Genomic DNA, 24,679 nt, shown 5'->3' on the forward strand with positions numbered 1-24,679 from the left:
AGTCATCTCTGGGATACACAATATGGAAATTTCATTCAAGAAATTATGAAAATATTTGTAAAAAAGTAAAAAAATCTTTATTGATTTCACCTCTTGGATATACAGTACAGATACTTCATTCAAGAAATTATGAAAAAATCGCAAGTAAGTAACTTTTTTTTCTCTTTATCACAAACAATTTGATTGGTGATCATTTATTTCATTTTTTTTAAGGTTAATTTAGACGAGGTTACGGGCGCGCACGTAACCTCGTCTAAATTAAACTTAAAAAATGAAATAAAGCTATGTCGACTTTGCGTGTCTCTCTCACTATGCTTTCACTGTCATGATGTGTAACCAATCACCAATAAAGTTATTGTATGCTCGTTTGGAAAGGGGCCAAGGAAAGGCATGCAAATAGCATGTAGTTTCAAAACGTCTTTAATCACGTTTCTTGAATGAGGTATCTGTACTGTATGTTCAAGAGGTGAAATCAATAAAGAGCTTGTTACTTACTTACAAATATTTTTATAATTTCTTGAATGAAATTTCCGTATTGTGTATCCAAGAGTTGACTTCGAGAAAGAAATTGTTACTTACTGAGAATTTTTTCATAATTTCTTGAATTAAATTTCTACATCATGTAGCTAAGTGAAAATTGTTTGTGATGAAGAGAAAAAAAAGTTACTTACTTGCGATTTTTTCATAATTTCTTGAATGAAGAATCTGTACTGTATATCCATGAGGTGAAATCAATAAAGAGCTTGCTACTTACTTAGAAATATTTTCATAATTTCTTGAATGAAATTTCCGTATTGTGTATCAAAGAGTTGACTTCAAGAAAGAAATGGTTACTTACTGAGAATTTTTTCATAATTTCTTGAATTTAATTTCTACATCGTATATCGAACTCGTGAAAACAATAAAGAGTTTGTTACTTACTTAGAATTTTGTCATAATTTCTTGAACGAAATGTCTTTTTGTTTATCCAACAGGTGAATTCAAGAAAGAATTTGCTACTTAGTTACAATTTTTTCATAATTTCTTGAAGGAAATTTCCGAAATTGTGTATCCAAGAGTTGACTTCAAGAAAGAAATTGTTACTTACTGAGAATTTTTTAATAATTTCTTGAATTAAATTTCTACATCGTGTAGCTAAGTGAAAATTGTTTGGGATAAAGAGAAAAAAAAGTTTCTTACTTGCAATTTTTTCATAATTTATTGAATGAGGTATCTGTACTGTATATCCAAGAGGTGAAATCAATAAAGAGTTTGTTTCTTACTTACAAATATTTTCATAATTTCTTGAATGAAATTTTCATATAGTGTATTAAAGAAACGACTTCAAGAAAGAAATTGTTACTTACTGAGAATGTCTTCATAATTTCTTGAATTAAATTTCTACATCGTTTATCTACCTCGTGAATACAATAAAGAGTTTGTTACTTACTTAGAATTTTGTCATAATTTCTTGGACGAAATGTCTTTTTGTTTATCCAACAGGTGAATTCAAGAAAGAATTTGCTACTTAGTTACAATTTTTTCATAATTTCTTGAATGAAATTTCCGTATTGTGTATCCATGAGTTGATTTCACGAAAGAAATTGTTACTTACTGAGAATTTTTTAATAATTTCTTGAATTAAATTTCTACATCATGTAGCTAAGTGAAAATTGTTTGTGATAAAGAAAAAAAAAGTTACTTACTTGCGATTGTTTCATAATTTCTTGAATGAAGTATCTGTACTGTATATCCAAGAGGTGAAATCAATAAAGAGTTTGTTACTTACTTACAAATATTTTCATAATTTCTTGAATGAAATTTCCGTATTGTGTATCCAAGAGTTGACTTCAAGAAAGAAATTGTTACTTACTGAGAATTTTTTTCATAATTTCTTGAATTAAATTTTTACATCGTATATCTAAGTCGTGTAAACAATAAAGAGTTTGTTACTTACTTAGAATTTTGTCATAATTTCTTGAACGAAATGTCTTTTTGTTTATCCAGCAGGTGAATTCAAGAAAGAATTTGCTACTTACTTACAATTTTTTTATAATTTCCTTAATGAAATTTCTGTATTGTGTATCCAAGAGGTGACTTCAAGAAAGAATTTGTAACTTACTTACTTACAATTTTTTCATAGTTTCTTAAATGAAGTTTCTGCATTGTGTATCCAAGAGGTGACTTCAGGAAAGAGTTTGTTACTTGCTTACAATAGAACTATTCTAAAGAATAAAGACGGGTTAAGCATAAAGGTATTTATTGCTTAAACGTATTGACACACAGCCCAAAGAGACGCTAAAAGACCAAAAAAACACACACAGCCCAAAGAGACACAAACAGCCGAAAGAGAAAAACACAGACCAAAAAGACTCTACTTACTTACAATTTTTTCATAATTTCTTTAATGAAATTTCTGTACTGTGTATCCAAGAGGTGACTTCAAGAAAGAAGAGAAAAAAGTTACTTACTTGCGATTTTTTCATAATTTCTTGAATGAAGTATCTGGACTGTATATCCAAGAGGTGAAATCAATAAAGAGTTTGTTACTTACTTAAAAATATTTTCATAATTTCTTGAATGAAATTTCCGTGTTGTGTATCCAAGAGATGACTTCAAGAAAGAAATTGTTACTTACTGAGAATTTTTTTCATAATTTCTTGAATTAAATTTCTACAACTTGTATCTAAGTCGTGTAAACAATAAAGAGTTTGTTACTTACTTAGAATTTTGTCATAATTTCTTGAACGAAATGTCTGTTTATCCAGCAGGTGAATTCAAGAAAGAAAGTGCTTCTTACTTACAATTTTTTCATAATTTCTTTAATGAAATTGCTGTATTCTGTATACAAAATGTGACTTCAAGAAAGAATTTGTTACTCACTTACTTACAATTTTTTCATATTTTCTTAAATGAAGTTTCTTCATTGTGTATCCAAGAGGTGACTTCAGGAAAGATTTTGTTACTTGCTTACAATAGAACTATTCTAAAGAATAAAGACGGGTTAAGCTGAAAGATATTTATTGCTTAAAGCTATTGACACACAACCCAAAGAGACAAACACAGCCCAAAGAGACACACACAGAACAAAGAGACACAAATAGCCCTAAGAGACACACACAGACCAAAAAGACTCAAACAGCCCAAAGAGACACACAAACAGACCAAAAAGACTCAAACAGCTCAAAGAGACACACAACCCAAAGAGACACACACAGCCTGAAGAGACACAAACAGCTCAAAGAGACACAGACAGCTCAAAGAGAAACACAACCCAAAGAGACAAACACAGACCTAAAAGACTCAAACAGCCCAAAGAAACACATACAGACCAAAAAGAGTCAGACACCCCAAAAAAGCTCAAAGAGACACACATGGCTCCTAAGAGACACAAACAGCCGAAAGAAACACACAAAGAGCAAAATGACTCAAACACCCCAAAGAGACACACATATCCAAAGAAACACAAACAGCCCAAAGAGACACACACGGGCTAAAGAGACACACACACACAGCCCGAAGAGACGAACAAAGCCCAAAGAGACACATACAGACCAAAAAGATTCAAACACCCCAAAGAGATACACATAGCCCAAAGAGACACACAAGGCTCCTAAGAGACACAAACAGTCAAAAGAAACAAACACAGACCAAAAAGACTCAAATAGCCCAAAGAGACACACATAGCGAGACAAACACAGACCACAAAGACTCAAACAGCCAAAAGAGACACAAACCGACCAAAAAGACTCACACAGCCCAAAAACACACACAGCAACAAGAGACACACACAGAATCAATAGACAAAAAAACCTAAAAAAGACATACACAGCTCAAAGAGAAAACACAAATCACAGAGACAAACACAGACAGAAAAGACTCAAACAGTCCAAAGAGACACATACAGACCAAAAAGACTCTGACACCCCATAAAGACACACAGTCCAACGAGACACACACAGCCTAAAGAGAAACACACATCACAAAGAGACACCCACAGCCCAAAGAGACACATAAAGCTCAAAGAGACGTACACGGCCCAAAGAGACGCACACATCCAACAGAGAGACACAAAGCCCACAACGACGCAAACTGACCAAAGAGGCACACACAGACCATAAAGATTCAAACTGCCCAAAGAGATACACAGCCAAAAGAGACACACACCGCCCAAAGAGACACACACAGGCTAAAGAGACATATACACAGACCGAAGAGACACACAAAGCCAAAAGAGACACACACACAGCCAAAAGACAAAAAAAACGCCCATACAGACACATACATGCCAAAAAGATTCAAACACCCCAAAGAGACACACATTGCCCAAAGAGACATACATGGCCTCTAAGAGACACAAACAGCCAAAAGAAACACACACAGACCAAAATGACTCAAACATCCCAAGAGACACATACAGCTCAAAGAGATGCACACGGCCCAAAGCGACGCACACATCCAACAGAGACACACAAAGCCCAAAACGAAACAAAAAGCCAAAAGAGACACACACAGACCAAAAAGATTCAAACTGCCCAAAGAGAAACACATCCTAAAGAAACAAACACAGCCCAAATACACACAAACACAGAATAAAGAGACACACACAGCCCGAAGAGACACACAAAGCGCAAAGACACAAAACACGCACATACAGACACATACAGACCAAAAGATTCAAACGCCCCAAATAGACACACATAGCCAAAAGAGGCAAACACGACCCCTAAGAGACACAAACAGCCAAAAGAAAGACATACAGACCAAAATGACTCAAACAGACCAAAGAGACACAAATAGCCCAAAGAAACACACACACCCCAAAGAGACACAAGCCCAAAGATACAAACACAGCCCAAAAAAGACACAAACACCCCAAAGAGACACACACAGAACAAAAAGACTCAAAAAAACCAAAGAGACACACAGTCCAAAGAGACACACACAGCCTCAAGAGACACAAACAGCTCAAAGAGACACAGACAGGCCAAAGAGAAACACAACCCAAAGAGACAAACACAGACCTAAAAGACTCAAACAGCCCAAAGAGACACAGACAGACCAAAAAGACTCAGACACCCCAAACAGACACACAGTCCAACGACACAAACACACCCTAAAGAGATACACACATCACAAAGAGACACCCACAGCCCAAAGAGACACAAAAAGCTCAAAGAGACACATACAGCTCAAAGAGACGTATACGGCCCAAAGAGACGCACACATCCAACAGAGAGACACAAAGCCCAAAATGACACAAACAGCCAAAAGAGGCACACACAGACCATAAAGATTCAAACTGCCCAAAGAGACATATAGCCTAAAGAGACACACACAGCCCAAAGAGACACACACAGGCTAAAACGACATACACACAGTCCGAAGAGACACAACAAGCCCAAAGAGACACACACACAGCCCAAAGAGACAGAAAACGCCCATAGTCCATACAGACACATACAGACCAAAAGATTCAAACGCCCCAAAGAGACACACAAAGTCCAAAGAGACACACACGACCCCTAAGAGACACAAACAGCCAAAAGAAAGACACACAGACCAAAATTACACAAACAGTCCAAAGAGACACATACAGCTCAAAGAGATGCACACGGCCCAAAGAGACGCACACATCCAACAGAGACACACAAAGCCCAAAACGACACAAAAAGCTAAAAGAGACACACACAGACCAAAAAGATTCAAACAGCACAAAGAGACACGCACAGCCCGAAGAGACACACAAAGCCCAAAAGAGACACACACACAGGCTAAAGAGACACACACAGCCCGAAGAGACACACAAAGCCCAAAGAGACACACACACAGCCCAAAGAGACAAAAAATGCCCATACAGAATCATACAGACCAAAAGATTCAAACGCCCCAAAGAGACACACATAGCCCAAAGAGACACACACGACCCCTAACTCTCCAAAACATCACTTGTGTATTATACAGTGCATAACCACCCCATCTCCTCCAATTCGCAAATCCCCTTACTCCTTTTTTTTTGCAAATGTTAATCAAACATTTCCGATTCTTCGTTAGGTATTTATCAAATTTATAACAAATTACCTCAGTTAACAGCTCCTTTGGGGTTACCATAACTGTTAATCAGTTTAATCCTTTTTTTCTCCACTGATACAACCCAATCACTAATTAGAATCATTAACATTCCTATTATTCAAAACATTAATTAATATCGTTCATTGTCTAAGTAAATTAAGTTATCTCCTGCCCTTCAGAAATGAGGGAACAAAGGGAACGTTAGATCCTATTTTAAATTGACAATACTTATCAAACATCACTTGTGTATTATACAGATCACATATCTCATTTCCCTTTTTAAATGTTAATCAAATAATTCTGATTATAGTGTCCAATTTTTTTGTCTGCTTTTCAAAATGATCGTATTTGGAAATCTGTCATTTAACACTAAGAAGTAAATTGGGTAACCCTTTCGCAATAACAATAGGCTTAGCAGCGATTAAATCTCATTGTCGGCGACAATTCAATCAGATCAGAGTTGTGGAAATGGAATACCTTTTTGCAAATTGAGTTAGCATCTATTTAATAGACAAAATATTTGAATTCCTTTTATTCAAATCGCCTATCAAGTTATCAAAAAATATATGAACTAGAAATCTGGTCTGTAAATTGTGTCAGAAAAACTTGTCCGTTAAAACTTTATTTTCAACTAATTCATCCGGGGTTTTTCACAAGCAATTCGTACTATCCTCGCTCGTCCAATTAGCGAATCTCATTATCTCTTTTTGCAAAAATGTCACAAAGATATGTATACCATGAACTAAAAATCTGGTCCATGTAAATTACGTCAGAACAACTTGTCCTTCATCAAAGTGAAAGACAAGTCCTCAAAAGTATAAGATCCTATACAGGCAAGCAAATAGCATGGTCCTATACAGGCAAGCAAATAACATGGTCCTATACAGGCAAGCAAATGACATAGAAATTGCTATACAGGCAAGCAAATAGCATGGTCCTATACAGGCAAGCAAATAACATGGTCCTATACATGCAAGCAAATAACATGGGAATTCCTGTACAGGCAAGCAAATAGCATGGTCCTATACAGGCAAGCAAATAACATGGTCCTATACAGGCAAGCAAATAACATGGAAATTGCTATACAGGCAAGCAAAGTAGTACCTTGGTTACTACTTATATCAATCAAGACGGTTTGAACTTCAAGAGTAGTTTGAAGTATATTGAATATCCTTTTAAATTTTATTATAGGACCATTGAAAGTAATATGTTCAGTATAAGTTCAATTCAAATATTTGAATTATAGCAGAAAAAGGGGAATGTTAATTGAATTTTGAGTTTAAAGATAATTATAAAAATAAGCAAATATATTTTTACTTTGAAATAAGTTGAGCTTTCTTGTCTGCAAAATGAACACACAGAAATTTATATACAATAATTATCTTTTAACTTTTACGTTCGATTTTTTAAATATATTTTTTGTGAGTTTCTGTAGAAAATTTCTTAAGATACTACCCTAATCTTAACAGTACTAACGGTGAAAATATATTGCTTTCTGAGTTCAACTTTTTCTAATTAGTGATGAAAATCCTTTTGTGGGAACAGCTTATGTTTTTGCGATGAACGGAATTTTTGTAATGAGGCCCAAAAACCGTTTCAAAAAAATTTCTTCCTAGGATTTGCCATAAATTTGCTGCTTACGCTGAATAACCAAGTAAGCAAATATATCGAAGAAAAAAAGACGCTTGTAAGGGTATTTCAGTCCTTTACGTACACGTAAAGGAGCTAGAAGCTTCCCCCAAAAAGAGAATTTTCTAAAATAGTGCACATTTCAACTGGACTCAGAAATACTACACTTTAAGAGCATGAATCGGGCTTCAAAAACTACGGTTTGCTACAGGATTATTTAAAAATAGGACCTTAGCCCATTAAGTTTTTATCAAACAGTTCATAGTGTTAAACTGTAATTAAGGAGCGACTCAGCCAAATTGTGACCGAAAATCAAAAATGGAATTTTGATAACAATTGATAAGAATTGTGTTTTTATGCAGATTGCAAATATATAAATTTCATTGCGTTTAATATCTACTCACCAAAGGCTCCAAAGGCAACCAACACCTGGAAAAATGAGTGGAAAAGAAGTCAAACCGCGTGGGGAATGGCCAAACAAGATCGAATTCATTTTGTCAGCAATGGGTTTTTGTATTGGCCTTGGAAATGTATGGAGGTTTCCATATCTTTGCTATAAGAATGGCGGAGGTGAGTCAAACTTTTCAAAATTGCCTCTTAGCATAGCGCATAATGGTTTAGAGCAACAATCTATAATATGTGCTAGAACATAAGATGTTGATATATCAGGTTCGTAAAAAGAGAGGGGGGTAAATTTGTCGTTGTTCATATTATTGACTTATGAATAAAGTAAACATACCACTCGATGCCTTTTTTATGCTCTTCCCAAATATAATGATCATTTTTGTCGGAAATGAATTTTATCCCCACCGCTATATATATACCAATTCAGGGTATATATTTGCACATTAGAGGGGTGGGGGTAAATTTTATTTCTGATGTAAATGAGAGATAAGTTTAAACTTTCCCCCACACCTCCCTAGTGTGCAAATATATACCCTGAATTGGTATATATAGGGGTGGGAAAAGGGGAAGGGTAAAATTAATTTCGGACAAAAATGATTATTATATTTAGAAAGAGCATAAAAAACATCAAGTGGTATGTTTACTTTTAGAAGAAAAGCAATTATTTGATAAACCTTTGAGTTATGATTTATTTTATGTTAAAATGCTATAGGAAAGTGCTTGAAAATCCTCAATTCCATCGCTTCCAAATCATAATTGACTATTTCAATAATTAAATAAAAACATGTTTTTTTTAACCGAAATTAAGGAGCAACATTAAAGCTCAAAACGAAAAGAAATTAATTTTTATATGAAAGGGTTCCCCCTTCTCAATACCTTGCTCTTTGCGATAAAGCATTTAGTACTTTAAAAAGAAGCTTCTTATTCTATTTGAAGGGCCCCTGTGTTTCAGTTGCCGTTCTTAAAATATTGGGACAAACAGTCAAACTTTAGCATAAGGAGCAAGATATTGAAGAGGGGGCAACCCCTTCATATACAGAGAAATTTCTGTTCGTTTCGAGTTTTAATGTTGTTCCTTTCTTTCAATTAAAAAATAACTTATTTTTTGTACTTAATGTCTAGTCGTTTTTTCAAATAACGTGGGTAAATCTGGCTCACCCACTCATGGAATATTGCCCCCCCCCCTTACGGAAAACATCTTCGTAGGATTTTCCTCCCACGTCAATTATAACCTCCCGCAAAATTCCATGCAAGCAGTTCCATCCTCGCTGAAGACACCTCCCCCTCCCCCAGTAAATCCAAACACACTAAATGTAGCCCCTGAACACCTCCACACTAAATTCACTTGGAACATCTCTGATTGCATAATTAAACTGGCAAAGAGAAAGTTATACACTTAAAAAGAATTTCGTATAGAAATTCTGTCAAATCCTCCCAGTGTAAAATTTCCCTTGGAAATTTCACCTTCCGGGAATTTCCCTCCTCAAGGTAAATTCTCCCTATGAAAACCTACCTGAGCAAAAAATCTACCCCCCCCCCCCCAGAAAAATGTCTGTATAATCCCCATAAAAAATACTATACGTAAACAATGGGCAAATTTAATAACTTACAGACCTCTCCTCACGGACTGTGAGAGTCATTTATCACTTAAAGACATAATAATAATAATAATAATATAATGCAAAACAAATAGGTCACAGGGCCTCTACAAAAATCTTTTAAATTGAAAAAAATTGTAGGCACTTTCACCATAGTATTTGTCCAGTTCCTGCTTGAACGAGTTTAATGAGCTGGTATTGATGACTTCAAAGGGGAGCTTGTTCCAGTGCTGTGTTACTCGGTTCTTGAATGCCCAACAGCCAATGTCCTTTTGGAACCTTTCCTCTTGAAGCTTGAGATTGTGACCACGAAGGTTCGTGTGGCTGAAGCTGAGAACATCAGTAGCCTATGGAGAGATCCATAGTTTTTGGATCTTTTTCACATACTGAATACAATGGCTATTTTAAGATTTTGGTTGGATAACTTTGGGGAAAAAAGGGGTGTGGGAGGGAGGCTAGTTGTCCTGTAGTTTTTTTGGTCAATTAAAAGGGCACCTGTACTTTTATTTTTCGTTCGAATGCGCCCTTTACCTCTCTTCTAGGGCCATTATTTCCATACGATGACCCCCGGGGAAAAGAAAACAAACAAACGCGCATCCGTGATCTCTCTTCTGGCAAAAAATGTATAATTTCACATTTTTTTATGTTGGGGTTTGAAACCTCTACACTAGAGTTTTCAAAAACGTGAATCTGATGGTGTAATTTTCATTTAAATTCCTTGACTTTTAGGGGGTGTTTCACCCTTAGTAAAAAAATCAGGCAAATTTTTTCCGGCTCGTTACTTTTGATGGGTAAAACTAAACTTGATGAATCTTATATATTTGGAATCAGCATAATAAGCTGATTCTTTTGACTTATATGTCAAAATTTCGTTTTTTAAAGAGCTTTTAGCACTATATTACACTGACGATGAGATTCAACCTTCCAATTTTCTTTCACAGTCCTGTAATGGGACAACATATTTTGATTCTTAAATTAACATTTAAGGGCTAGGCACACGTAGCTGATTTCGGGATCCGATTTCAGCAAGGGTGTATTCCACGTAGAGTGATTAAAATTAATGATTCTAAGAGGCAGGGCTTAGTGACGTTTTTCGGTGATTAATCATCATTAATTACTATTAATTTACGATAATCATTAAATACGATTAATTATATGCCTAAAGCTCTAAATCCCTAGTACGTTCCTTGTTTACAACATAATTAATGATGATTAATCACCGAAACACGTCACTAAGCCCCGCCTCTTAGCATCCTTAATTACAATCACTCGACGTGGAATACACCCTTACTGAAATCGGATCCCGAAATCAGCTACGTGTGCCTAGCCCTTTATACTGTCTCATGTTGTCAAATCAGCTTCAGAAAAAGCGAATTCTGTCTTCTAAAGGTTTTCGGTTTATACTGAGCCGAGCCGGTCCTTACTTACAATTCATTACCATAACTGTTTGCAAACAATAAAGATTTAAAAATAGAGAGATAATCTGTGAAAGATAAAATTAAATACAACAATAGAAGAGCATTACCAAGTGCTGAAAACCATGTTTTGATAAAGATGGGCCCAGGATTGCACAAAGTCTTCATTCTTACTGGAGGTCCCAGGGACTTCTTGCTGTCGAGTTCTAAGCCAGCTTAAGCGCTTCGGTGTAAACCTGGGAAGATATGTTGATCCCCGTCATGCACTGGTATCCGTGACCATTGCTTTTCTTGAGACCAAAATAACTTCAATGATGTAAAGAACATGAAAATTTGAACTTGGAATGTTACGACGTTAAAAAATATCGACATTTTGGCTGACGAATTCAGCCAAAATTAGGTCATATAGATTTTGTTTACTCAGGCAGGAAGGATTGGGTATATAAGCTGGGAGTAGGCCTAATGGTAAATAAGGAATCTGCTAAGTCTTGTTTAGACTGGGAAGCTATTAATGATAGAATATTAATTGCTCATTTTATGAGCAAAAAGGTCAGGGTATCAGTTATATTAGTATATGCCCCTGTTGAACTGACTGACGGAGATACTATCGACTCAGATGAATTTTACTTAAAGTTACAGGAGCAAATAGACAGGGTCCCAGGTAGAAACAGGATCGAAACAGGGTCCCAGGTGGTAACAGTTCGTTACCAAGAACTGTTTGATAGTACACGTAAAACCCTACATTTCACATTCTCTAAAAAAAAAAGGATAAAATAATAATTGTAGAATTTTCATGTAAAGAATTATATAGTTTTGAAGAGTACGCAAAGAATTCATAAACCAAGAACTACTTCCTTTATTGATACCACAATAAATATGCACTTGATTGAGAGTTGTATTGAGACAACTCTCAATAAATCAATTGTTATATTTCCCTTGCTGTTCAAGCCAAGATACAGAGAGTTTCTTATATATGGGTTTCGGACAAGGTGGTTCTAATGGTGTACTTTTTCTTTTGATCTGACTCTTTTTTGAAGAGCTATGGTTTTTATATTTCTTAACATTAATCGTGATCGTCTCTTACTAGGTTTCTAGCTACCGCTACAACCCGGATCCGTCCATGCATCATACCTAGGGCAAAACTAAGGTAGATAATCATAGAATTAAGGGATAAAAGATTGGTCTGGGATGAAATCTGGGACTTATATGCTTAGACTCGCAGGCAAAACAAGTGAATTCGAAGGTGAACGGTGAAACCTATAGTTTTCGAATTTTACCCTTCGAATTTAATTTCTAAGATCTTAAACCTTTACTTTATCTTTATGCAGAAAATCAGTGACGATTAGTCCCACACTCTAAGCAGAGCTTTAGAAACTGCATCCTTTGAGGAACAATTAAAAATTATATTTTAATTTCCCTTTATATTTCTTCAGCTGTAATCGTATGATTTATTTTCCAATCTTATTTTCGGACAAGGCGGTTTTAATGGTGTACTTTTTGTGTTTATCTGACTTTTTTTTAGGAGTTATGGGTTTTTATATTTCTTAACATTATACATCATCGTCTCTTACTAGGTTGCTAGCTACCGCTGCAACCCGGATCCGTCAATGCATCATACCCAAGGCAGAACTAAGGTAGATAGTCATAGAACTAAGGGAAAAAAGATTGGACTGGAATAAAATCTGGGACTCAATTTGCTTGATCTCACAGGCAAAACAAGTGAACTCAAAGGCGAAAGGTGAAACCTATAGTTTTCCAATTCTACCTTTCAAATTTAATTTCTAAGATCTTAAACCTTTATTTTATCTCTATTCAGAAAATAAATGACGATTAGTCCCACACTCTAAGCAGAGCCTTAGAAATTGCATCCTTTGAGGAATAATTAAAAATTATATTTAAATTTCCCTTTAAATTTTTTCGGCTGTAATCGTTTGATGTATTTTCCCACCCCCAAAAATTTCTCTCTCTCCCTCCCTCTGTTTTTTCAAATTATGTGAAATTCTTATTTTCTTTATTTGTATTTTCAAATAATTTTTTTTTAGTTATAACTCATGATACTAAGGAGCCTGAAATACCTAAGAAGAAACCACCTTCTTTTTCGAAAAAGCTAATTAAGTCACATTTTCTTTTCATCTCTATGTTTAAATAATATTTATACCTTATCCTTCTGAGATAGGTTCACACAGCTACCTATACTGGGCTCAATAGGCTCTTTATACTGCCACAAATTTAATATTTAATATATATTTCCTTTATGGTTAAGGTTTTAACGGCCCATCCCCCCAAGACTTCTAAGACACTTATACAGGCTTTTTCAACTATTCAATCCAATATATAATTTTTACCAATATTTTAATGCATTGGCGTATTAAGGATTTCCGTTCAGGGGGAGGGGGGAGTAACCGGCTATACGCTTTTGGATGTTTAGAAACTTAAAAGCAACTAAGTATTTCACTGTCATGGTCCCCTTTTTGAGCTTATATATTACTATGCTACTAATAAAATAAATGATTAGTTCAATTAACCAAATTGAAGAGCTCTAGTCTTGCTAATCCTTCAATAAGATACAACACAACGTAATCACTTTAAATCTTTCTTATATTCCAATCCGTCTTGATTTCTTCCCGAAGTCACTTATAACATCGTCAATATCCACCTTGACATTGCGATTGATAATTATTGTTGCAAGATCATTCAACCTGCCCTCTCCTGTCTAATTCTGGAGGTATGTTTTAAGCGATTTTAGCATGCTAAATGATTGTTCTGCAGATGGAGTGATAACAGGAACAATACAATCAGGAGTGAATGCCCAGTTGGAAAAAATCAGCTGCCACACGCACCAAGAAGAGTTTTAGAAACCTTTTTGGGATGATGAGACTCGACTACAGACCTCCATTTGGCTTGCCAGACATTTAACTCAGCAAGGAGGCTTGTCTCAGAGGAACAGAACTGTTTATATCATTGCTGTTTCATCACAACCTTGGCTAATACAGCCTCAACAATGAAACGAGGGAAAAGAAACTTGGATTTAATGTACTGTAGCTCGGTGGTTAAGCAACCCCGTATCGAGTTCTTCACGTAGCAGCTCGAGATACGGGGAAAAGACAAAGACTTTATAAAAAAGAGAAGTGTCTGTAGAGGAAAATCACCGACGCTGTCCCTTGGTATTGAGGTGGGTAACGCAACAATTTCAGCTGTCTGGACTTCTATTGTACAAACCGGACAAACTACTTCCTCCATCAAATCCAATCTCAACTAAATTGTTCATGTCTAATTCAAACTCTAAGCAGAGTCTAACAATCTACATTACAAGACCTACGCCATTCAAGTGTTGAAAAAAAAAAAAATTCTTCTATTTAATGTTCGTCATAGAAACAGACAACGAGAACAAGCTGCTCTTTTGAAGTTACATTACTCATCTCATCAAAGCACTTCGGAGTATCGAAAAGCACATCGTAATTTTCACTCTATTAAAAATTTTTTCCCGAATGACGTTGCCTACACTTTTTACGATATCAGTCTGCACTAGGTGAGACACATATTTTGTGCTTTTAGTGGCAAATTTGAAATGTTCCTACAGTGTTTGTTTTCCCAACCCATGATCGATTGCAACAACCGTCTGTATACCCCTTCATTTTAAACATTTTTTGTAAGGAAATCACCTTTTTCTCATGTAGACCCGACAGTGCCAGCCCATGAGCACCACCATATAGAATAGCCTGGACAATTGGTATTAGCATTTCTCGGTTTTAATCCTTTCATCGTCTCTTGCAAATTCAATTGCTGGTCAGTTGGAATGCTTTTTCCTTCTTGTATTTTCATAAGCATCATAGATTTATGTACTGCAGTAACATGATACTGTCTTCCATCATGAGAGCATTTTTAAATTCAGAATATGGCTTCAAAACTAAGCCTCCAAGCGTTTCATGTGAGCCTTTACTGGTCTCAGATTCGGCATTTAGGAAGCAGTATCTATATAAGGTAATTTTATTTTGAAAGGCTGAAAATCAACCATGAATAGAAAACGACAACGTTTTGTTCCTACATCCCCGACATTCTGGTTAAACTATTTCAGGAAATTCAAAGTCTTTTACTGGTTTCCAAAGCTTCGAATGCTTTTGGATGCTTCGAGCATCCAAAATTTGGCCACGGTTGTCAAAGTACTCCAGACTAATGTCTAGCAAGGTCATTTAGGGCCCAGTGACTGAGGTGCTAATGTTGGCCTATTTTATCAAAGACATTACCAGTGCTTTGGCTTAGAAGTTATTCTAATGTCTTAGGCAGGTTCACTTGAAAAGTTGGTTTCATTCCCAAATTTTTTAACAAAAGGATTTTGATATTTTTCAGAGACTGAAACACAACATAGTAGATTTTTCAATCCAAAGACTAATAGGTAATTTGTTTTCCCGTGGCTTTGTTAATCAACGTTAGTCCCGTTTTTTTTTGTTTATTCAAAACGGCCACAGGCTTTCCTCCTAAGTACTATTCCCTTTCTGGTAATTTGACAATTTTTTGGCAAAAGAGTTCTGGCACCTTTTTTCTCATTGCATGACCAAAAAAAGACATAATTCACATGCTTATGTTTATTGATATTAAACGGTATTTCATATCCTAAAATTAAAAAGGGGTTTTCAATTCTTTTAACCTTCACGGCTGTATAGTTGGCAATCATCATTCATATTTCATTTGATTATTATGCTAAATCCAAGAGATGATAGGCCTTAGGAGGTCTTAAGAGAAAGGGCTTGGTTCAAAATTTGGAAAATTGAGCCAAGGCCTCAGAAAATTGGAGACAAAAACGCAACTATGGTTGTCCAACAATCCGTTCTTGCATACTTTGGCTCATCAGCAATCCTCTTCCCTTATTCAAAAAGGATTTTATGGTGCATATTGAATTGCTATCTCAAAATTTTGATCGGATTAATTCGGGGAAAAGAGGGCGTAGGAGGGAGGGGGGGGGGGCTAGTTGCCCTACGATCAGTTTTGTGTCCTGAAAAGAGAACTAAAACTTTCAATTTTCAACCAAAGGAGCTTCCTCAAGAGTTTATAAGACCATACCTTATATGTCCCAGGGATATAACTTACAATCGCTGTCCCCTGGCTCTGGGGGTTTGTGTAATCCTGGACGTATTATTATACGATCTTTGGACTATTTTGAACAAAATTCATGCCTCAAAATTTTGATCAGAAGTATGTGGGGAAAGAAAGACGTGGCGGGTGGCTAGCTGCCCTTCAATCACTTTGACTCTTAAAAATGAACCTAGAACTTTCAATTTCCAATCAAAAGAGCGTCCTTCAAAGCTCATACCTAAAACCTCTTCCGTAAAAACCTTATTCGCTTCCACGGCATAAATTACAACACTTGCCCCCGGGCTCTGCAGGTTATGTTGACCCCACAGTTTTTGTTTTCTGATCTCTTGAGCATTTTGAACAAAATGACTATCTCAAAATTTTGATCGGATGCAGTTGTGTAAAAGCAGGCCTTGGAGAAAGCTAGTTGCCCTATAATCACTTTTGACTCTTAAAAAGGGCACTAGAATTTTCAATTTCCAATCAAATAAACTTCCTCCAAAGTTTATAAGAACACTCCTTCTAATAAAACCTTATATCCCCCCAGGACATAACTTACAACACTTGCTCCTGTGCTCTGGGGTGTTGTGTCGACCCAAGAGTTTTGTTTTATGATCTTTGGAGTATTTTCAACAAAATGACTATCTCAGCATTCTGATCGGGTGTGTTTGTTGAAAAGAGGGAGTTGGGAGGGGGCTAGATGCTCTTTGATCACTTTTGACTTCTAAAAGGGGTTCTAGAACTCCCGATCTCCAATCAAATAAGTCCCTTCCGACGTTTATACAACCATCCCTCCCATAAAAACCTTAAATGCCCCCAGTGTATAACTTACAACCCTTACCCCCTGACTCTGAGAGGTTTTGTTGACCCCTGAGTTTTTTTTTGTCTCATTTTTGGAGTATTGTGAATAAAATGGCAATCACGAAATTTTGATCGGATCTATTTGGGGAAAAGAGAAGTGGTGATGCCTCAGTTAGCTTTAGAGGGACCCTATTCCTTCGAATCCCTGTCTCGACCCTTTTTTAAACTTCTTCAAGACGCAGGTGCTTTTTACGTAATATAGTTTGTTTACACTTGGTTGTTACGCGGTAAAATTCGTTAGAGTCTGCTAGTTAAGATGAAAACATAAGCGTTATATCATAGATTTTTTGTTGATTGTTTAAAAACCCGCGAGGGCCACGAAAAACCTTCAGGCCCCCCGAAAAATTAGGATTTCTTTGTTTGTTACATAATAGGGGTTTGTTTACTCAATGAAATTATTTCTTTGGATGTTACGTAATATGAGTCACGTGACACGTTAAATTTATTCAGAGTGTCGCAATTTTGCTTGACTTGTTTCTTGACTTGCGGCCACGGGGAATCCCCGCTTGTAACTGAGCACATAACAAATGTAGTTGTTACGTAATGACGTCACACACGTGGGTGTTACGTAATGGCAGCGCACACGTGGGGTTTTACGTAATGCTTCAGAGATATTTCTCTTCGAGGTTTCATTCTCTTAAAGATGTTTTTACTAAAGGAACCTTTATATTCCAAAGACTTTTTGTCAATTTTAGTATTCAAAAGAAATTTTCCCCCAATGGAACTGTGCGCCAGACAGCTAGACCAAGAAAGCCTTCCTAATATTTTGAATCGGGGAATACTTTCTAATGGAAACGGTTCAAAACATCTATGGTTCGTGTGTTTCTTAACCATTGTTCCGAGCCGTGTAACTATCAAGCAAAGCCATTGATTTTTGCTCTATTAGATGCATCTGTTTGCTACATTCTATTAATGTTATAACGTGACCTAGACATGTTAAGTTAGATATTAGATCAGTTAGATGTTAAATAGTATTGGCTTTAGATATTTCATTGCGCAAGTCTATTTCATTGCGATTACGTCTTGAAGATTCATCATGGAACAAGAAATCTAAAATAAACACATTTTTTTTGGACATACGAGGTTTATTGATAAAAAACATTATACAAACACAAAGTCACAGAAAAAGGCAGTTAAAACTCAAACAAAACGTGAAAAAAGCTGACATAGCATAAAATATAAGCAACAAAAAGAAAGGCGGGAACCAAGGCAACCAATTCCAGGAGGAGGGGAAAGGGTTATTACTAGAGGTAAATTTAAACCATATTAAGAGACGTTTTTGAGAAGTTTTAATGACAATACCACGTTTCCTTGAGCAAAAACTTCGCATTCCCGATTGCTGAGCATCATAAAATCGTGAAACCACAACAAAAAGCAGATAAAACTCAACAAACGGAAAAAACGTGAAAAAGCTGATATAGAAAAAATACAAACAAAAAGAAGTATGAATTAAAAGAGGCGGGAAACCTAGCAATCAATTCCAGGGGTGAATGGGGAGGGTTGTTATTAGAGGTAAATTTAACCCATATTAAGAGATATATCTTAGAGGTTTTAATGAAAATGTCACATTTTATTGAGCCAAAATGCATTCCTGATTGCCAGGCATCACAAGCATTATAAAATCATGAAATTATAGAAAAAAACAGTTAAAACTCAACTAAAGGAAAAAACGTGAAAAAGCTGATCAGAAGACAAAACCTAAACAAAAAGATGCATGAATTAAAGAAAGGCAGGCATCCTAGCAACCAATTCCACGGGGGGTGGGGAAGGTTGTTATTAAAGGAAGTTTAAGCCAGATTAAGAGACATTTCTGACAGGGTTTTATAAATTTCTCCTTTCCTTGTTGACAAGCGCACATTTGAATAATATTTTTCTTCATATTTCGCATAATCTCGTTAGCGATTAATTTAAGCAACATTAAGTGACATTTTTGAGAGCTTTTAGTTAAAATGCCCCGTTTCTTAGACTGAGTGTTAGATCTTGGTCTCCCTCCACCAAAAAGTTTTTTTTGACACCTCCCGCCTTAAATTTAAGCTGTAGAATGTGTTAGTCCAAGGCAATTCAAGCTACTTTGGCAAACTATAAATGGCACACGTCACCCTCTGGCACCCTTATAATCTAAAGGGAGTTTTCAGATATTTTATGATAAAAATATGATTTAAATCCACTGATTTGTGTTTTAGATATCCACCCCCAACATAATTCCCTCCCAAGGTGATTCAAGCCGCAGTGGCAAACTATAGATGGCACTTTACACCCCATGGCATCCTAACCATTCCTAAGACATATTTCAGGTTTTTTCTTGTTAAAAATATACTTTAAATTCATTGGATTGTGTTTTCGCAAGCCGCCCTCGACGTGATACACCATGCCAATTCACAGTACCGTGCCACACCCTGAATGACCCTCTGGCACCCCTCATCATTTATAAAGCATTTTTAGGTATTTTTTTGTTAAAAAACATGCTTTAATTCCATTGGTTTGTGTTTTTGCAAGCCATACTAAACGTGATACGCCATGTCAATTCATGCCACCGTGCCACTTTATGACTGGCTCTCTAGCATCCTTTGGAACCCCTCATTATTCCTAAGACATTTTTCAGATAATTTCTAGTTTAAAAATCCTGCTTCATATCCATTGCTTCATGTTTTCGAAAGTTAATCCTCCTTTATACACAATGTCAAATCCCGCCTCCTTGCCACACTATTACTGGCACTCTGGCACATTCTGGCACCTCTCGTTATTCCTAATATATTTTCCAGATATTTTTTTAAATCATGCCTTAAATCTATATGTTCATGTTTTTGCAAGCCACCCTCAACATGATACACTAAGCCAATTAATGCCACACTTTGACTGCCCCTCTGGTATACCATGGCACCCTCAACATCCCAAAGATATTTTTAGATTTTTTAAATAAAATGATATTCAATTCTGCTTCCCCTGCTTCTGGCCCCCCCCCCCACTTATAGGTGTTCCAGTTCGAATTGTCCTGTTTTGCAACCCAGTTCCAGTCCTGGTTCCACAGATTCTGTGTCTGTCAGTTCCGGTTCCGCCAATTCCCCCTCCCCTCCCCAATTCCAAGGCTCCAAGTCCACCTATTTCGGTTCCGTCAGTTCTGATTCCGCCACTTTCGTCCCCGATTCCACTGCTCTGATTCCGCCAATTCTGCTCAGAGTGCATTACCTAAATCTTGCAAGTAAATACCAAAATTTAGAATGGTTCTAGCAAAATCATGTTTGTTAATATCAAACTATTATCAGGTGCTACCAAAATCTTATCTGGTATTATCAAAAGTCTTACGCTACGTTATCAGAATTTCGCCTGATATAACGAGAATCATCTATTACATTATAAAAACCTGAAGCTGTATTATCAAAATCATGCAAGTTATTAACAAAAGCATGCACGGTTTTATCAAAATCTTACCTGGCATTAACCAAATATTTTCTGGTACTTTCGAAACGTGTCTGATATTGTCAAAATCTAAAACGGTGTCATCTAAATCATGTCTGGTATTACCAAATATAACGTAGTAATATGAAATCGTGTCTGCTATAATAGCGATTACCAAAATATTGCCAAGTATTACTAGAGCCATCTATAATATTATGAAAATCTTGGCTTATATTATGAAACATATCGCACTACTTTATCAAAATCCCAACTGATATAATAAGAATCTTCTATGACAATATTAAAACCACACACGATACTATCGGAATCATGCAAGCTAGTCAAGATTACATCTACTATTAAAAAAATTAACGTGGCAGTATAGAATCGTGTCTTCTATAATCAAGATTATCAAAATCTTGCCAGGTATTACCAAACTCTTGTATAATATTATCAAAATCTTGTCGGACATTATGAAGTATCTTGCACTACATTATGAAAATCTCGACTGATATAATGTGAATGCTCTATGGTAATAATAAAACCAAACACGATACTACCAGAATCATGCAATTTATTAGCAAATTCTTACATGGCATTATAATAATCTCACAAGTTATTAATGAAATATCTTCAGCTACAATCAAAACGTGACTGCTATTACCAAAGTCTAATATTATGCTATCAGAGTCATGTTGCTTATTAATGAAACTTAACATAGTGCTATTAAAATCATGTAAGCTATAATCAAGATCATCAACATCTTGTCAAAAATTATCAAAACCTTACATGATATAATCAAAGACTTGCATGATATTACCAACTCTTGTTAAAATTACAAAATATTAATTTGCATTATTAAATTCTTGTGAGATATTATGATAATCCTATCGGGTATTACCTGAATCTTGTGAGTTATTATCAAAATCTAGGATGGTTCAGTCAAAATCTTATCTGTTACTATCAAAATATTATCAGGCATTACCAAAATCATATGTGGTATAATCAAAATTTGACTGGTATTATCCAACATCTTGCACTACGCTGTCTAATTCTCGCCTGATATAATACGAATCCTCTATTGAATTATTAAAACCTAAAGTGGTATTATCAAAACCATGCAAGTTATTAACAAAATCTTGCGCAGTATTATCTAAATCTTACTTGGCATTATTAAAATATCATCTGGTACTATCAAAACGCGTCTGATATTGTCAAAATCCAATATGATTTCAAAAAAATCATGTCTGCTATTACCAAAATTTAACGTAGTCCAATGAAATCGTATTTCCTATTATCAAAATTATAAAAATATTGCCAAGAATCACCAGAATGAGATGTGGTACCGTAAACATCCTGTCTGATATTATCAAATATCTTGCACTAGATTATCAAAATATCAACAAATATAATGAAAAGATCTCAATGGTATTGTCAAAACCTCTCATGATACTATCAAAATCTTGCAAGTTATTATCAAAATCTTGCATGGTATGATCAACATCTTAAATGACATTAACGAAATGTTTGCAGCTACAATCAAAACGTGACTGACATAACCAAAATATAATATGGTGCTATCAAAATCAAGTTACCTATTAACAAAGTTTAACATAGTGCTATCAAAAGAATTTCTGCTTTTATCAAGATTATAAAAATCTTGTCAAATATTATTAAAACCCTGCATGATATTATAAAAGTCTTGCACAATATTACCAAATCATGTTTAAATATTACAAAATCCAGTCTTCCATTTTCAAAGTCTTGTGAGATATTTTAAGAATCCTTTCCGGTGCTACTAAATCTTGCAAGCTATTATCGAAATCTAGAATGATGCTAGCAAATTTATGTCTGGTATTATCAAAGTACTATCAAGTGTTACCAAAATATTGTGTGATATTATCAAAATCATGCCTGAATTATCAAATATTTTGTGGTATAATATCAAAATCCCACATTGTATAATGATAATCTTTTTTGATACCATCAAAACTTCACATAGTATTATCAAAATCTTGAAATTTATTAACAAAACGATGACTAGTATTATGAAAACTCTACCTGATATTAAGGAGAATATTTTTCTGGTAATTTCAAAACGTGTCTGATATCGTCAAATCTAACATGACGTTATCTAAATCGTATCTTCTGTAACCAAATTTAACATAGTGCGATCTAATCGTGTCTGCCATTATCAAGATTATCAAAATTTTGCCAAGTATTACCAAACTCTTGCATGATACTATGAAGACTAACAAAATCAGGTCAAATATAATCAAATTTTACATGATGTTATCTAAATCTTGCATGATATTACAAAATCATGTTTAAATGTTACAAAATCTTGTCTTGTATTTTTAATGTCTTCTGAGATATTATGACAATCCACCCCTTTTTACCTAAACATTGCAAGTTATTATTAAAATCTAGAATGATGCTAGAAAAATCGTGTCTGGTACTATCAAAATATTATCAAGCCTTACAAAAATCTTTTGTAATATTATCAAAATCATACCTTAAATTATCAAATATCTTGTGCTGCATTATGAAATGTGCTACATTATGAAAATCCCACATGGTATAATGAGAACGCTCTATAGTACAATCAAATCGTGTCTGGGTGCGCGCATGCTTACTAAGCCAAAACTTACCTAACTCAAAATCAGTTTACAAAATGTAACGTAAAGAACAGTCAGTTGTGGTGCCATCTATAACTTTAGAATTGTTTTCGGACTATAACTTTAGAATATTTACAAAATTTTGTTGATAGGTTTTATGATTTGATAATACCACGCCAAGTTTTGATAATGCTATAGAGGATTCCCATTATACGAGACGAGATTATAATAATGCATTGCAAGATGTTTCCTAAATTCAGAAAATATTTTTATTATAGATTACATGATTTTGGTAATAGTTGATAATATTTTAATAGAACCAGATACGATTCTGGTAAAACATTTCTAGTTTTTTGATAATAACTTGCAAGATTTAGGTAATTCTAAAAGGAATTCTCCTATATCTCACATGACTTTAAAATGCAAGACAAGATTTTGTCATATTTCAAAGGATTTGGCAATATCATGCTATACTTTGATTATATCATGTAAGGTGTTGATAATATTCGACAAGATTTTGATCATCTTGATAATAGCAGACATGACTTTAATAGAACTATGTTAGGTTTCGTTAATAGGCAATATGATTTTGATAGCACCATATTAGGTTTTGGTAATAGCAGAGGCGTTTTGATTATAGCTGAATTTTTTTTAACAACTTGCGAGATTAAATGATAATACCATTCAAGATTTTGTTGATAACTTGCATGATTTTGATAATATCATGTATGGTTTTGATATTGTCACGTGAGGTTCTCATTAAACTAGTCGAGATTTTTTTAATTTAGATCCAGATGTATCATAATATCAGACAAGATTTTGATAGTATCATACAAGGGTTTGGCAATACTTGGCAAGATTTTGATAATCTTGATGATAACAGACACGATTTGATTGCACTATGTTAAATTTGGTTATAGCAGACACAATTTAGATAACATCATGTCAGATCTGACGATATCAGAGACTTTTTGATTTTACCAGAAAAATATTTTTGTTAACATCAGGTAGAATTTTCATAATACCATGCATGATTTTGTTAATAATTTGCAAGATACTGATAATACTATGTAAAGTTTTGATAATATCATAGAGGATCTCATTATACCGTGTTGATTTTGATAACGTAGCACAAGATATTTGATAATTTAAGGTTTGATTTTGAAAACATCACAAAAGGTTTTGGTAATGCTTGTTAATATTTTGATAGTACCAGACAAGATTTTGCTAGCATCATTTTAGATTTTGATAATAACTTGTAAGATATAGGTAATACTGGAATTTTTTTTATAATATTACACAAGACTTTCAAAATGCAAGACAAGATTTTGAAATATGTAAACATGATTTGGTAATATCTTGCAAGACTTTCATAATATCCAGTAAGGTTTTGATAAAATTCGACAAAATTTTGATAATCTTGATAGTATTATAAAACAGTTTAGTAATACTTGGCAAGATTTTGATAATCTTGATAATGACAGAAAGGATTAGATTACACTATGTTAAATTTAATAATATCTAACGCGATTTAGATAGCATCATGTCAGATTTGAAGATATGCGACACGTTTTAATATTACCAGAAGAATATTTTTGTTAATATCAGGTAGAATTTTCATTATAGCATGCATGAT

The 24,679-nt window shown here is 34.8% G+C and overlaps 1 protein-coding gene across 1 annotated transcript in view; it reads left to right on the top strand.

Annotated features, from left to right (window-relative positions):
• The first annotated feature begins 8,102 nt into the window (after positions 1-8,102).
• Positions 8,103-24,679, top strand: part of LOC148944763 (sodium- and chloride-dependent GABA transporter 2-like) — a 187,454-nt gene continuing 170,877 nt past the window's right edge. The window contains exon 1 of the mRNA XM_089100672.1: positions 8,103-8,250. Coding sequence (XP_088956798.1) covers positions 8,118-8,250 — 133 coding nt within the window. The 5' untranslated portion in view covers positions 8,103-8,117. The remainder of the gene's footprint in view (positions 8,251-24,679) is intronic.

Source organism: Artemia sp. Qi Xiang Cuo, chromosome 14, assembly GCF_049724085.1.
Source record: "Artemia sp. Qi Xiang Cuo chromosome 14, ASM4972408v1, whole genome shotgun sequence".
Taxonomy (NCBI): domain Eukaryota; kingdom Metazoa; phylum Arthropoda; class Branchiopoda; order Anostraca; family Artemiidae; genus Artemia; species Artemia sp. Qi Xiang Cuo.